Raw genomic sequence first — 14700 nt, forward strand, 5'->3', positions numbered from 1 at the left:
TGATCCAGCTCCCAGTGTGACACTAAAACATCAACATAAGCAAAAGCAGCCTGGCAGGAATGAACTGCTGAGAGAAGGAGGGAGAGCACAGCAAAATCACCACACCTGCAGCAGCTGAGGCTCAAGACAGATTGAAGCAATGTATAGCCATGAAGATACCTGCCACTTAAAGATAAAATCTGACTCAAAAGTGGGGAGCTAATAGATCAAGCATCTGAACAAATTTCTGCTATTTCTAGAACAACTTTCAGAAATTCTTTAGTAGTTCAAAAAAAAGACAGTTTGTGTAACAACCGCATTGAAAAAACATTTACATTTGCAAACCCAAGCACTCAAGTCCTCCTTTTATGTGACGTGTATCTCTTGACAGAAATGAACAAGAAAACTTCATTATGAATCTCACAGAGCAGAGAGTATTGCTTCTCCATGGCAAGTGGCAGGTCAAAAAACTAACTCTAACAGGCAAGAGCCAGAGCTTCCTCACAGAACACGTCTTCTTACTCACTCTTGTGAAACCTTTACCCATTCCATGCACAATGGAACAGGTAAAGCAGCAATTTTTCAGTTTTTGCCCATTTCTATTGCTCTTTTGCATAACAGCTCTGAACAATGGTTTGTTAGAGTCTTGTCTGCAACCACATTACACTCTCAATTCAGAACATATGAGAAGGAGCAAGGAAATTTTCAGAGTTAATACTGGATACATTTATGATAAAAATATTTTATATAGAAAATTCAATAGTTCTCTTGCTGTTCTGTGTGACCCTAAGTGGCAGTAATAGTAGGAGAAAGGTTTGGATAAGCAAGTTCTCCTTTTCTTCTCCTCCTCCTTCCTCAACATACACGTTAACTTCCTAGGCTTAGTACACCAAGACTTGAATCTCAGCCAATTGAACTGCTGGACCTAGATCAGTTTAGCTGACACAAATCAGCTATAATAAGAAAAACTAATTTCTAACTTTGCTGCCTCTTTAAATTTTCATGTTACTTAAAATTTTAAATACTGTATAAAATTTTAGAAATGGCATTAACATTTTTAAAGCATCAGTTCAAATAAAGTCTTGGATTTTAGAGTGCTTTCCCCTTGCAGTGTATAAAAGAGTGAGTGTACTGGCTGTGCTATGACCCTACCATAGGCTTGTGCATATGTGTTCCCCACACGACTCAGTTCTCTTGAAGCCAACACTTGCAGTGCTGGTGCAGAATTCATCTGGTGCAACTGGTGTTTATATTACTTGCATATGAACAGGGCAGCCTCAAAAGCCTCCAGTCAGATGTCTCCTATGCTATACACAAAAGAAAATGTGTCTTCGCCTCCCAATAGCCTACAATACAAGGCACAATGTGTACATGTAATCACATGAGAACCTAATAAAACAGGTAATATTGGTCCACAGCTATGTGTGTATGTAAATTACTCACATACACTCCATGTCATACACAGTCGTCTTTTTAAACCTTCTTCCTGCAACAAAACTTCTCCTTGTGCTCAGCTTAAAACAAATCACTAAAACTGTACCTACATTAGAAAACAACTGAGGTTCAAAGAGCATGCTGAAGCTCTGTGGACCACGATCATCCATACTGCTTGCCAGCATTTTCCCAATTATATTTCTGACTAGCATCAAGTAGACATTCTTGCACACAACACCTGGGCTCAGCTCAAAGGACACATTTTTGCCTGAGTCTGTTGCCAGGAGATTTCAGCTCTGCAGATCACAGGTATACACACTGAACCCCCGCATGACCAGTGAACTGCTCCTGGCTTGCACTATGCATCACACAGTCTCCCATTCTTTCCCATTGTGGTTTGTAGGGCAGTTGGGAACATTTTAACTGTAGCATTTTAACTCATAAAAGAGCACTGGTTGTGCCCTGAGGAATGTTCTCAGATCTGGCAGGCCTGTGATACAACAGCTGCACCACCAATGACCCACACTTGTGGGACACTTAACAGCCTCTGACACCTTAGAGAGGAGCCTGCCAAAGCATTACAAGCTCTGATCTACCCTGGGTCACATCTGATGTGTGCTGATGATGAAGCAGATGGGTGAAGGAGAATAGCTTTGGGCAGAAGGAATTTTACTTGCAGTTTCAGATTTTTTTTCACCTCAAAGTAAAATGACAAAAATTTGAAAACACTGAGTCCAACAGAGTGTGGCATGTAATTCATGTCCTACACAGATATGCACAAATAGCTCATAACTTAGAATTAGCTTTACCAACTTTTCAACTCCAATGAATACACAACCTTCCACCTTTTAATCTTCATACTAGGCTGAATCTTATGCTGGGTAATTAGGGCTATCTAAACAGTCATCTAAACTCCTACTGAGAAGAACTGGTTTGTCCAGGAAAGGCCAGCTCAATCATGAAATTAACCACAACAAATCTAATAACCAGATGGAAAACTATCACAGAACATGGTGCTGCAGACCACTGTTGTCTTCCGGAACTCAGATGGACTTTAAGCAGCTCAAAGCTTATTCCAAATTCTTGCTTCTTATCTTTGATTAAAATCACAGTATAAGCAACTCTTCTATGAAAAGAAATGCTGCAGAAATGGCTTTTCCTGCCCCCCTATTTCTCCAAATTCTGCATTGTGAATGATGAGACTACAGCAATGTATCATCTCTGGTAAGGGAGTGAAGAAATCAGACCCAACAAGCAGGACAGACAACAGGTCTATTACTAAGGAAGAAGCAAAGCCAACAGCCTAAAATCATAAGATGCCCAGAATTCACTCACCCACAGTTTCAGGGAAAACTTAAAAATTGTATGTCTAAAATTATCAGTTGTAGTGGTAACTCCCCATTCCCAGCCTCTTCTGACTGTGACCATATTGCTTGCATGTCAGAAAGAAGTCACCCCTTAAATTAAAATGTGTGTCAGGACAAAATTATGTCACCTACCAAAAAACACAGGCTGAAGAGTTCAGCTGCTTGAACTGTTAAAAGTCAATTAAGTACTTAATCAGTGATGTACTACTACAGGTTCACATTCCTAATCACAGCTTGCACACAGCTCCAGTGAAACAAAAAAGTTCATTTAATGCTCACCAAATGCTGTCCTACTTTTGCAGTGCCATCTAACCCACAGCCCCGGCAAGCATGCTCACTTTGTATTTGTTCTCCAATTTGGCAGGGGTAGGAATGTGGCCTCTCCTCCGGAAGGTTGTAAAGTGCTTGCACTGAGGGCATGGCTTGGTGCTGGAGTCAATGCGGCTGAGTTCCAGGAAGTATTTATACTTGATGATGTCGTCATGGGGCAGGTTATAGAGGACAGTTGTTTCATCCAGGTGTTCGCTGCACTCTGTGATGGGGCATTTTATATCCGCTTGTCCCAGCTGCACCTACATAGGAACAAAAAAAAAAGAACTGTATGACCTTTTGCCTGGAAAAGTTAAGCAAGCATTGGTAAATTTTGCGAGGAAAATTAACTTCAAATACTGTAACAATTCAGAGACTACCCAGCACACCGTCTTCAGATTATTTCATTTGTGCTTGATGGAGTTACACGAAGCACACTGCAATTTTTCCAGAGAGCATTTTCAAATCCAAACAGAAAAGCTAATTACCCTGACAAGTGCAATTATTAAGCATATTCTCTCAGTCTATGTACCAGGGCTACATACACCACAAAACCAAACACAAGTCCTAACTAAAGAGGTCCACTTCATACTTTGGGTGTAATGGTGAGTGCACCAGTCATGGCTCACAAACGCTGTGAGAAAGCAGACAATGGAAACATTTGCATACTGTTTCACTGCAAAACGACCTGGGAATCACAACACAGAGATATTAAAAGTCAATTTAGGATCAGCAGCTCTGACTCCAGAACCTTGAGCTGGTTCCTGTTCAGTACACTCAGTGCCTCTGCAGTCTGCTTTCAAGAAGCTCCTTACATGCCATACTGCACGTGCAGAAAGTTTTACTTGAGCTTGGGGCTGATCAAGCTAATACATTTCCCCAGAACTCATGAGTTGAAAATTTTAAAAAACACGCACCCTAACAACATTAAAAAACCTTAATAAAAACCCAACTAAAATCAGACAAACAAACAAGCTTGAGGTTAACAGGGCAGAAACTGTTGCAGATCTAATGAGTCCTGATGGTCCCAAGCTGATCCATATGGTCAGAAATCAGCAATGTGTTTTTAGAGCTCCTGGATCCAAGAACTGCGCTGGACCCAGACCTGCACCCTTCACGCTTGGCAGGCTTTGACTGCTCGGACTCCATGCCAAAACAGCAGATCCTACTTGCTCTGGGAGCACCACAGTTGCATTTTCTTGGCAGTGAGCCTAAGTTAATAAACCCTGCTGGATCCTGAGAGTCTGCAATGACCCGGCTAGAGCATGTTTGTGTCTGCCCCAAGTGATCTTGAATGAGTGAGTTTTGACTGCACAAGTGCAGCTGACCACCAATTCAACTCCTTCCTTATTGAGTATCTCCATGAAGAGACAAAGGGCGCAACCAGCATCTCTTTCCAGGAATTACTATTTGAAGGTTGGCAAGTTTGATTTCCCCACACTGCTTATTCTTTAACATCCTCAATTAGAGAAACCTGCTGAACAACACACTAAATAAGACAGAAACGCCTCAGATTTGGATGCAGATCTTGTTGCTGCATAGTGGTACCAGAAGACACAAGGACTCCACTAATGCAGTATTTAAACTAAAAAAGAAGGGCAAAACCCTAAAAAGCAACACAACACAACCCTGTCATTGTTCCTTCAGCAACTGAGCCGCATGAACTCTACTGAATGATAGTTCAGTCAGAAATCAGAGGATTAGAAGAGTCATAACCCAAGGTATCAAACCCAAGGTTTATACTGATTAAAAAAAAAAAATCCTACTGCACCACCTCTTTTCTCTCAGCAACGTAGCTAAAATTTAGGAGAGCAAAGAGATTAGGTACATGTTAGAGGGAAATGCAGAGTGTGGATGGTGGCAGTGAGTCTCAGACCAGAGCAAGGTGGAGAACACCTCAGCAAGCCCTGGTGCCCTGAGCAGCCTTGGCTCATGGCACAAGCAGGTCAGGATGGAGGCAAATCTGTCTGCAGTATGGAGGAGAGGCAGCTCCTCAGTAATATATCCATTCTTTAGGAGGGAAATTCCCCACATTCAATTTCTAGCTCTAAAAGGTGAGCAGAGCTCTGCCACATGCAAACAATGCCAGGCTCAGTTTGGCTTTTACACAGACAGGTACAGGGGGAGTATGTACTCAAAGACATAAAAAAAACAAACGAAAAAATCCCCCAAACCTCACATACTACATGCTGGGGAATGCCAGCATTTTATACCTGTAGGACACTGATTCACCTGCAGCAGCATGTAAAATTGAAACCAAGCATATGGACCACTGGACTGTTCTCAGAAGAATCACCCAGTGCATCAAGGAGCTGTACTTAAAAAGCAGACAACAATCAGTACAGCACCACAGATCACAAGCATGCTCAACTAAGAGAACAATTTGTTACAGAAACACAAAAAGCTATTGCACTAGGATTAGCATCAGCTTTTGTTTACACAAGTATAGGTACACTTTAGAATTGAAGAGTCAAATTAATCCCACCTATGACTACATCTACTACAAAAAAAAAAAGTTAAGCATTAGGGAGGTATTAAAAGAGCCATATCTTTTTGCCAGGAGTAAACTAAGCCACAATGGAGTAGCACTACATAATGAGAAGATACAATGCATCTGACAGTACTAAGGCATTGCTTATATTAAATGCTAGTTAGAACAAACCTGCATTTATAAAACCAAGGAATACAAAGCTCAACATTTTCTGTACTTCATGCCCACACAGAATATGATTAATATATGTGGTAAGAGTCAGGTGTGGTTTCAGTATTTATTTTGAAAATATGTTTTACACCCACTTGAAATAAATAATTTTTAACCTCTGTAATAGTTTCAGCTTTTCAAGTTTGGCAAAGACTGAGCCTTTTCCTGTGTTTTGAATGGGACTGAAGTGAACAGATCTGGCTTGGTTATTAGCAGTAACTTCAATGAAGCCTTGTCCTACCAAAACAGTCCATCTTTGTGCACTAACATCAGCAATTGATAGAAGTATAGCTTTAGAGGTAGCCTGTCAGGCTACCTGCTGCCATGAACTCAGGACATGCTACAGAATGAGAAAGGAAAAACAAAGTAAAACAATCTGTTATGACACTGGTACAAATAACTAGTTTTATTATTTTCCTTCATTTTCTTTTTGTTTTGCAGAGTCTTATCCCTTCAATATCAGCTACTCACAATGTCAAACCCCCAAGTTTTGAGAAAACCACTGTGCATTAAGAACTTTAGAACCCTCAGTATACAGAACAGCATGGTGTACTTTTCACAGCATGAGGAAGGACTCATATGTCTAAGAGCAGCTGAGCAGCAGCAGTGTTAAATGTCAGGCAGCATCCAGCTCTTTTACTCAGTTGTGCTTCACTTCTGTAAAGCATCTCAGGAGGGGATACTCTGCTTACAATTAAGAAGGAGAAAGCAGGCTCCAGCTCCTTTCATCCTACAGAAAGGCAACATTTAAATTACCAGGAGAACAGTATGTGCCTCCTCCTGCCAATTCCTGACATTTTATTTTAAAAGTGTTTTTATTGGCGGGTGGTAGGGAGGAGAAAGAGTGGGGGGAACAGAGACAGGACACACACATGGACTCTACACTGATTTACTTACTGCCCAAGAACGCAGTGATACCACCAACAGAAAACAGAAACAGATGGCAAGATATTTTAAGTCAGAAAATCATTTCCACACCCTGAGCCTTCTTTTAAAGGAAATCTTTGTTTCAGATTTTGCACAGAAAGCAAAGTTCAAACTAGACCAGATTTATACCTGTCATTTGGCCTGCCCCAGGCTGGATGTAATGTGACATTTGCAGGCTGTACTTGTGCTGCTGTATTGCAGCTATATTCCTTAAGTAAGGGGCCATTCTATTTTATAATACATATCTACAAACAAGCATTTTCTAACTGAAACTTCTCTTAGTTCAGAGATGCACATGCTTATTTGCTCTTACTTCTTAAAGCTGAAAGTGAATGTGGCCAAGGCAAATACACACTCCTGTAAAGAAATTTAACTTCTACCAGTGCACCACATTGTTCCCTGTAAATTACCAGGGAAGTTATGCATTAAAAAAAATAATTCTGGAAATGTGCAGATGCAAGGGAAGAGACAGTATAGTCTAGAGGACTTTCATACTCTAGGTAAAGAAACAGCTGGATTAAAATTCCCTTTACTTATAAGCAAAACCCTACTCCTTTCTCCTATTCCTTTCTAGTTCACTGGAAACATTTCTTTCATTTTCCCTGATAAGTTACAAAGCAGTGAAGAATTACTTTTCTTGTACATTTGGAAAGTGTGTCGTTATCAATTTATTTTCTTTCAAAAAACAGTAGTAGTTGGTGGAAAGTCCTTGAAGGAATGACCACGATTCAGAACTCCACAGTGGCAGGTGCTAACCAAATGAAATCCAAGTAGACATGATTCAAGAAGTGCAAACCAAAGACAGTTCAAACTTTTACTACGCATTTTGCACCTGCCTTTAAGGTATTTCTGTGTTTTTCATACTATCTTCATCAGTCTGGATCCCTGATTTGTGCCAGTGATATCCTGGCATTCTCCATCAAAATTCTTAATAAAAAATCCTGTGAAATACATTCTCTTTTTCAGTTCATTCATCCTCCCTCCTTGCTCTCAAATGATACAGATCCCCAGGGGTGCTGCAAGACAAGCAAGAATAAACAGCTAGAACTTAGAGTAATTATATCAGCAGCTACTTAGGTTGTGTCACTACCAAATAGTAAAAACATCTTCTGTTTTGTGTGTGTCACCTCCTCCACAGAACATTTTCACACAACTTCTTGCCTGTTGTTCATCACTTCACAAACCATATTCCATAGGGTGTTTCACTTTTACTCCCTCTTTAATTCATTTCTCAACAGACTTGCAATAAGTTACTTCCTGAATGGCTGTCTCATCCACCATCTTCTCTGACAACCATCTGTAAAATCACTCAAAGAGTCATCACTCCTCTCCTCACGAGGGGAAGGCTTCACTAGCCTTTATCAGTGCATGTATCACTGTCCTCAAAAAGATCCAGAAGGCATTCAAAATAATACATTTTATCTGTCATTAAGATCATCTAAAGGCTATTTACTATTAATAAAAGTTGAACCAGAGTCTTTTCTATTGTGTCACCAGCTTGGGTTCATGAGGATGCTCCCCTTCACATGTCCTCTTTGTTCTCCTTTCACAAGCACCACACTTGTGACAATGACACGGTGATTCCTGCTCCAGTTACCATTCAGAGAGAGTCACAAAGGCACCAACACTGCAGGCTGTAGCAGACACCACCTCTTCTAGTTTTGACAACAATTTGGTCTCAATGAGTTTTGCATTAGTTACTACACTGTCAATACAAAAAAGACACAAAAAAGGTCACAAAAAGAAGCAAAGTCTCAGGACCTTTGAAGTACTTGCAAGTCCCTCATCCTTCAGGTGAAAGGCACTCACAAGCAAGAAGCTGGGAGACAATCTAAGTGTACAGAACTGCATCCAACCACCACCAGCACCATCAAAGCACCTTTCTGCTCCAGAAGCAAGTCTTCTGAATGCTTTACAAAGCATATTTAAACACACCATCAACTTTAATTCTCAAAGGTCATCTAGTTTTTACAACTTTAGCCAGAGGCTGAGATTGCAGCTTCATTCATAACTCTGAGGACCACTGTCAGGAGCACACTTACACACATCCATGTCCCCAGGAGCACTGTGGAATGGTGCAGCTACACACCAGCGAGGGTCACAGCCAGCACCACCTGTGTGGGAAGAGACCAGAGTGGCTTTAGCCCCAGAAATGACCCAAAACTTTAAATGGCAAAACTGTCCAAGGCTGCCTGGAGCAAAACTCCACACCATTTTGTTTGTTTCCTGTTCAAACTTCTTTTTGACTCCACAGTCACATCTACAACTCTTCTAAAAAAATCTCTGAGGATAAACTAGGAAGATATTCTTCAGAATGCACCTAAATACCACTAAACCTATTTCTTAAATGCCTCTTAATTTGCTTTCTCATTTGATGACATAGTGACAATTCTACGCCTTTTTTCTTCCACAGAACTAAACATTACCTGCTCACATGGATCTGATATCAACAGAAACATTCAGATTTTCTTGTCCTCACCTCACAGGAACAGGGTTTCAGAAAATTACTTATAGAAAAACAAACTAATACTGAAATTCTCCTTTGCAAGAAGTGAACAATTATCAACATGGAAAGCTCTCCCTTTTTGTCTTTTCATCTCCTGTTACTTCACTGAGTGAATTTAAAAAGGAAATAATTTTATATCAGCAATGAATTTAGAAAAACTGCATTGCATTAAATCCTGCCTCTGCCTGCGACTACTCATCAATCCTAGTGCACATCACCAGCAAGCATGGAGGTTATCTGCTTTCTGTTCTAAATCCACAACAAGCTGAAACCCAGAGCAGAGGTAAAGCTTAGTCCCATGCCTGGACAAAACCAGGGCTGGTACACCTGGAATGGCTGCCCACTGAGCTGGGTCACTGTCTGCCAAAGAGGCATGCCAGAGTTAGACCGAGTGACTAGTTAGAGACTGACTAGCAGAATGCTTCATCCTGCACTCTCCAGGGCCCCCAGAGGTTGTGAAAGTTATCTTTCACCTTTCCTCCCCACACATGCGTGAGGGCAGAGGGAAGGGGAAATCCCAGTGGAGGAAATTAACCTGGGAACAATAATGTAAGAAACTGCAAACCTTGGAGGAATCTAACCCAAACCCACAGCTCTCTCAGCATTCATTAAGGGAAGAATGAAAAGCACAAAAGCTTTCTGATTTTGCCCAGGTGTGCATATTACCAATGTAAGTATGCTTATGCTGATTTTTCTATTCTTTAGAACACAAATTCACTTTTAATAAAAGATCCAAAGATGCTCTTGAAAGAAGAGCTTTGAGGACAGCAGAACAAACCAGATACCTGCCCTTTCTCAGCTGGAAAAGAGAGGCAGTTGCTCCTGCCTGAGAGAACAAAAGACCCCATATTAAAACTGAGCAAGTGCAGGAAGGTAATTCAGAAAAGAAGCAAGGCCCAGGACACCATCCATGTACCGTGATAAATTTAAATAACCTAGGCATCTCAGGAGTGAGCCCTGCTTGGAGAGTCTCTGTAGCATTAGGAAATACTACTGCAAAGTAGCAAAGAAGCAAATAGTACTAAAAAATAGCTAAGAAGCAACACCTTCGTTGTAATGGTGGTGGTTTGTTAGGCTTTCAGCATGGCTATAAAAACATTTCCCATGCTTTTCTTAAAGATGGACAGAAAGTTAACATCTGTAAGATGATCAGAAGGCTGGAGCACCTCTCTGATAAAGACAGGCTGAGAAAGTTGTTCAGCCTGCAGAAAAGAAGGCTCCAGGGAAACCCTAGGGCAGCCTTACAGTTCCTAAAAAGGGCCTATAAGACAGCTGGAGATTTTCTACAACTGCATGGAGTTACAGAACAAGGGGTAATTGGCCTTAAAACAGAAAGAAGGTAGGTTTAGATCAGATATTAGGAGAAAATTCTTTACTGAGAGGGTGCGGAGATACTGGCTCAGCTTGCCCAGAGAAGTTTTTGATGCTCCATCCCAGGAAGTGTTGAAGGCCAAGTTGGACCAGGTCCTGGGCAAACTGATCTAGTGGGTAGCATCCTTGGTCACAGCAGAGGGATTGGATGATCTTTAATGTCCCTCTCAATCCAAACCATTCTACAGTGAAAAAACATGGTCTCAACTTCCACTTGGAATCACCACTTTGGTCTTCAGCTGGAGACAAGAAAAATCCATAAACTGTGAGAATTTATCCTACAGTTATTTATGCTGAAAAAGACAAGATCAAAAGTCCATTCTTCTACTATTTTGCTATGTAGTAGTCAGGTTCTCCACCAGACATGAAACCTGGAATAGACTCCTAAGCTCCCATTTGCCAAGCAGTATTTTATTTACTTCAAATAAAATAGGGCAAATCACTGTATATTTGCCCAACCTATTCACTAACCTGTATTACTGAACCTCTAACACAGATAAGCCCAACAGATATCATCAGCAATAATCAATCAAGCCTTGGTTTCTCCAACAACAGCTGCTGTTATGTTTTATTGTTGTACCTACAGAAACACTTCATGATGCTTGATATTCTTCCAACAGAAAGTGGTACTTAGCATAAAATAAGAAAAGCTCTCATAATCAAGCAAAGGACGTAAGAGAAGTATACCCTTGCTTATCTCACTATTACATCCCAAAAGATGACTACAAAACCTGACAGAGTTGGCATGGCTGTGGGTGAATACTTAAAAATAGCAAGAACTTTTAACACAAATGTCTCAACTACTCTCTTCACTAACCTGATTGTTTACATTCCCCTGCCCATAGAAAAAAGGACACACATTTTATAGCTGTTCCTAAACTGTCCTGCTTTCCTTCAGAAAGATACCTACTACTAGTTTCCATGCCTTTGCTAGTTTTGAGTTTTTGAGTTTCCTTGTGCATGTATTAATAATCAGTATTTTCATGCTTGACTATCAGACATGAAGCCAAATTGACCCCTCTTCACAGGATGAATTTAATAAAGAAACAGCAGAGTTCATAGGTACAAGCAAAAGCAGAAGAAAGTCTGAAAAGTATTTTCTAACTGGCACGTCATTGTCAGGAGTAATAGTAGACATTTCTTAGATTCAAGGTATAATGTATGATGTTAAAATACCATCAGTTGTCTTCACCTACAAACAAGGTAACCTGTATAAATTTCTTTATGTGATCAAGTTGTTACAAAAGAGCTAAGTTTTGATTTATAAATAATTACTTTGCTCTGCCTTTTTGAAAAGTAACCCCATCTCACTGTACCGTACCAACCCACAACACAGCTGGTTTTGATGAAAAGCTGTGCTAATAGAAGGTACCATGAAGTGACAGAAATTAGTAACTTTTATACGGCTTCAGTGATGGATGTGCATGCTGACCCATTTTCAGGAATAAATCCAGGAAAGGCTAATGCAGACCAAACTTTCAAGCTTCTCCCCATATGCCATCACTTGGATAAACTGTAGATACTGTGCTGTAACTCCAGTGTCACACTACTTCATCAAGTTATTTCTCACAGTGCATTTTATGTTGAAACCACATTTCGATTCACATTCAGTGCAATGACGGATACAGCCACCACAGGGAGCAAACATGCAAGATAAACAAGTGCAAACAGTACAGCCCTCTCTAGGGAGCTGAGGCAAAAGTTTAAACACTGATTCTGATCCATACTTGGAGAAGCAGAACTGAAGTGTAACCCCAGCTGGGAGCAAATTACCCAAATCACCAAAGAGTTAAACTGTTACCTAAATACCTCAGCAGAAACCTACAGCACAGAAGAAAAAAATCATCTTATGAAAGTTGAAAGTACAATTCTGTCCCACAATTGATCTAATCCTGTAGAGCGCTGCACTCATCTGGGGCACAGTAATTTTTAAACAGCTTAAAAATCCAGCCAAGCTGTGAGAGTTAATTCTCCTGATGATCAAACTCTGGCTGTAATTCTGGGGTTGTTACTGTGTCAGGTCAGTCTACCCAAGAATCTGATGGAATAGGGTCTCCACTGAAGCTGGAACTTCAGATTGATTAAAGGACAGTTTGTGTACTGACTGCTGCAGACCTTGTTTGTCAAAAGCAGCTAGAATCTTTATATAATAAACTCATTAGAAACAGCAAAACAAGGGGGGAAGCAGACAATACAGGTGTTGTATACTAGGAAAGTCTATTGTGTTTAGAACAATATATTACACTTACACTTTCTCCTAAAGCAGAGAAAACATGAAGCAAGTTCATTTGAATTCCTAAGGGCAGTACTACCTGCTGACAAGGCAATTAACATACTCATTTCTGCATCAATAGGAGGAGAAACTACAACTTCCTATTTTTTACAAATTCTCTTTTATAAAAAGACAAAACAAACCCACTACTAGTTATCTCATCTGCTGTTTATATATGTAAATCTATGTTTAACAGAAAAGTATAACATAACCTTTACTACAAACCTTTCACTATTTGAAAACATTGATATGTATTTGACAAAGATGTTGCAAGGTAGTGTCATGCTTTTGTGATGGGGCAAAAATGAACAAAGGAAGAGTAAGTCAAGTGCCCTGGGAGACTCAGGGCTAAAATCTCAGTGTTAACAGTGAGGAGGAGACTTCATTTGTGCAAAAGTACCATTGTGAACAGATAAGGCTGTGGCAATACTTGCATGCAGGAAAAAAAAACAAAACAAAAGAAACACCACAAAAACAAGTTTTCTTTCCCTGCCTTAAGTTTTTAATCACTTTGAGAATAACAGCAGTCCCAGACAGAGAATGAATATGGAAAGATGGCTAACTGTTGTTAACACTGAATTCAGATCCCAGCAATCATCCTTTTTGGCTGGTTAGAGAGAATGACCTGGAATAGAAAGGTAAAAAGAAGACTCCCACCCACACAGATTTCTCTTTCTGGATGGTATGCCAGGCTTACCCCGTAACACCAGTTTAACCCAATGGCTCCAGTTAAGTGATCAAGCACCTGAAAGGTTTGGGGTGCAGGTCCAGGCAGACCTCTCCCATACCAGCTGCTCCCAGTATCCCTCCCCTGGTCTCAGAACCCTTCAGCCACTTCATCAGGTCACAGTCAGCCAAGACTGACATAAACACAGACTCCACCATGACTAATGGAAAAAAATTTATGGAAGAAGTTAATGTAGCCTTCCCTACTTACTCTCTCCTTTAGAGAGCAATTGCAAGGCTGCAAGGAAAGAAGTTTCAGTTAGCTAACACAGGAGACTCAAGTGTTTTTAAATTAAGTTTTCTAATTGATGAAGCAGCTGAATTAATTCCCCCTGTGACACATGATCACTAGTTCACAACCCAAGAGAAAAATGGGAAGCACACAGACAAGGAGAGACTCTTGCAGAGGTAGCAGGCCACCAGCTGCCTTACCTGTCATGTCAATCTACACCTTCAGATCAAGTACCAAGCACATCTCATGTTAACTGTGTTTACTTTTAGCAAGCTACAAGCCCAAAACATGCTTAGCAGCTCCTCTCAGTAAAAAAGAAAAGCTTAAAGGCAACTACAGCACCAGGGCTGGAGGAGTGCCCTTGATCACTGCCTCCATGCAAGTCTAAGCAGCAGTATTTTCTGCACAGGTGCCAGAATTCCTGTTCTTCAGAAAGCAGCCCGCATTTTGTTATAGCTAGGTGATTATTAGGTCTATGAGTACTAAGGTGTATTTTCCCATTTTGCAGGAGTACTTACAATGCTCAGCACCATGCACGAAAATCTGTCGCTGAGCTTCAGGTCTCAGCCCAGCATCTGCCCTACCACCCACCCCCCAGCTCTCCAGATGGTCCTCATTGCTTTCCACTTCTGTAGGCACAACTCCTGCTCTCCTCCCAACTGTCTCCCTGAAGAATACAAGAGTCTTATCTGTAAAGCTAGAGCAAGAGGAAATGTTATGAAGTAAGGTTTTTCAAGATGAAAACCTTAATGTTAAAACTTAATGCTATTAAGTAGGTTTTTCAAGATGAAGAAATACATGACTTTTAATGAAACAACTAAAGTTAATAGGTAACCTCAGCAACTTTGGGCCAAGAAGCAGGGAGGAACTCTACCA

General features: G+C 40.6%; 1 protein-coding gene across 1 annotated transcript in view; it reads right to left on the reverse strand.

Moving 5' to 3' along the window:
* RNF217 (ring finger protein 217) overlaps window positions 1–14700 on the reverse strand; it is a 55512-nt gene that overhangs the window by 20475 nt on the left and 20337 nt on the right. Inside the window, exon 2 of the mRNA XM_066545774.1 lies at window positions 3119–3352. Coding sequence (XP_066401871.1) covers window positions 3119–3352 — 234 coding nt within the window. The remainder of the gene's footprint in view (window positions 1–3118; window positions 3353–14700) is intronic.

This window comes from Molothrus aeneus, chromosome 3 (assembly GCF_037042795.1).
Source record: "Molothrus aeneus isolate 106 chromosome 3, BPBGC_Maene_1.0, whole genome shotgun sequence".
Classification (NCBI taxonomy): domain Eukaryota; kingdom Metazoa; phylum Chordata; class Aves; order Passeriformes; family Icteridae; genus Molothrus; species Molothrus aeneus.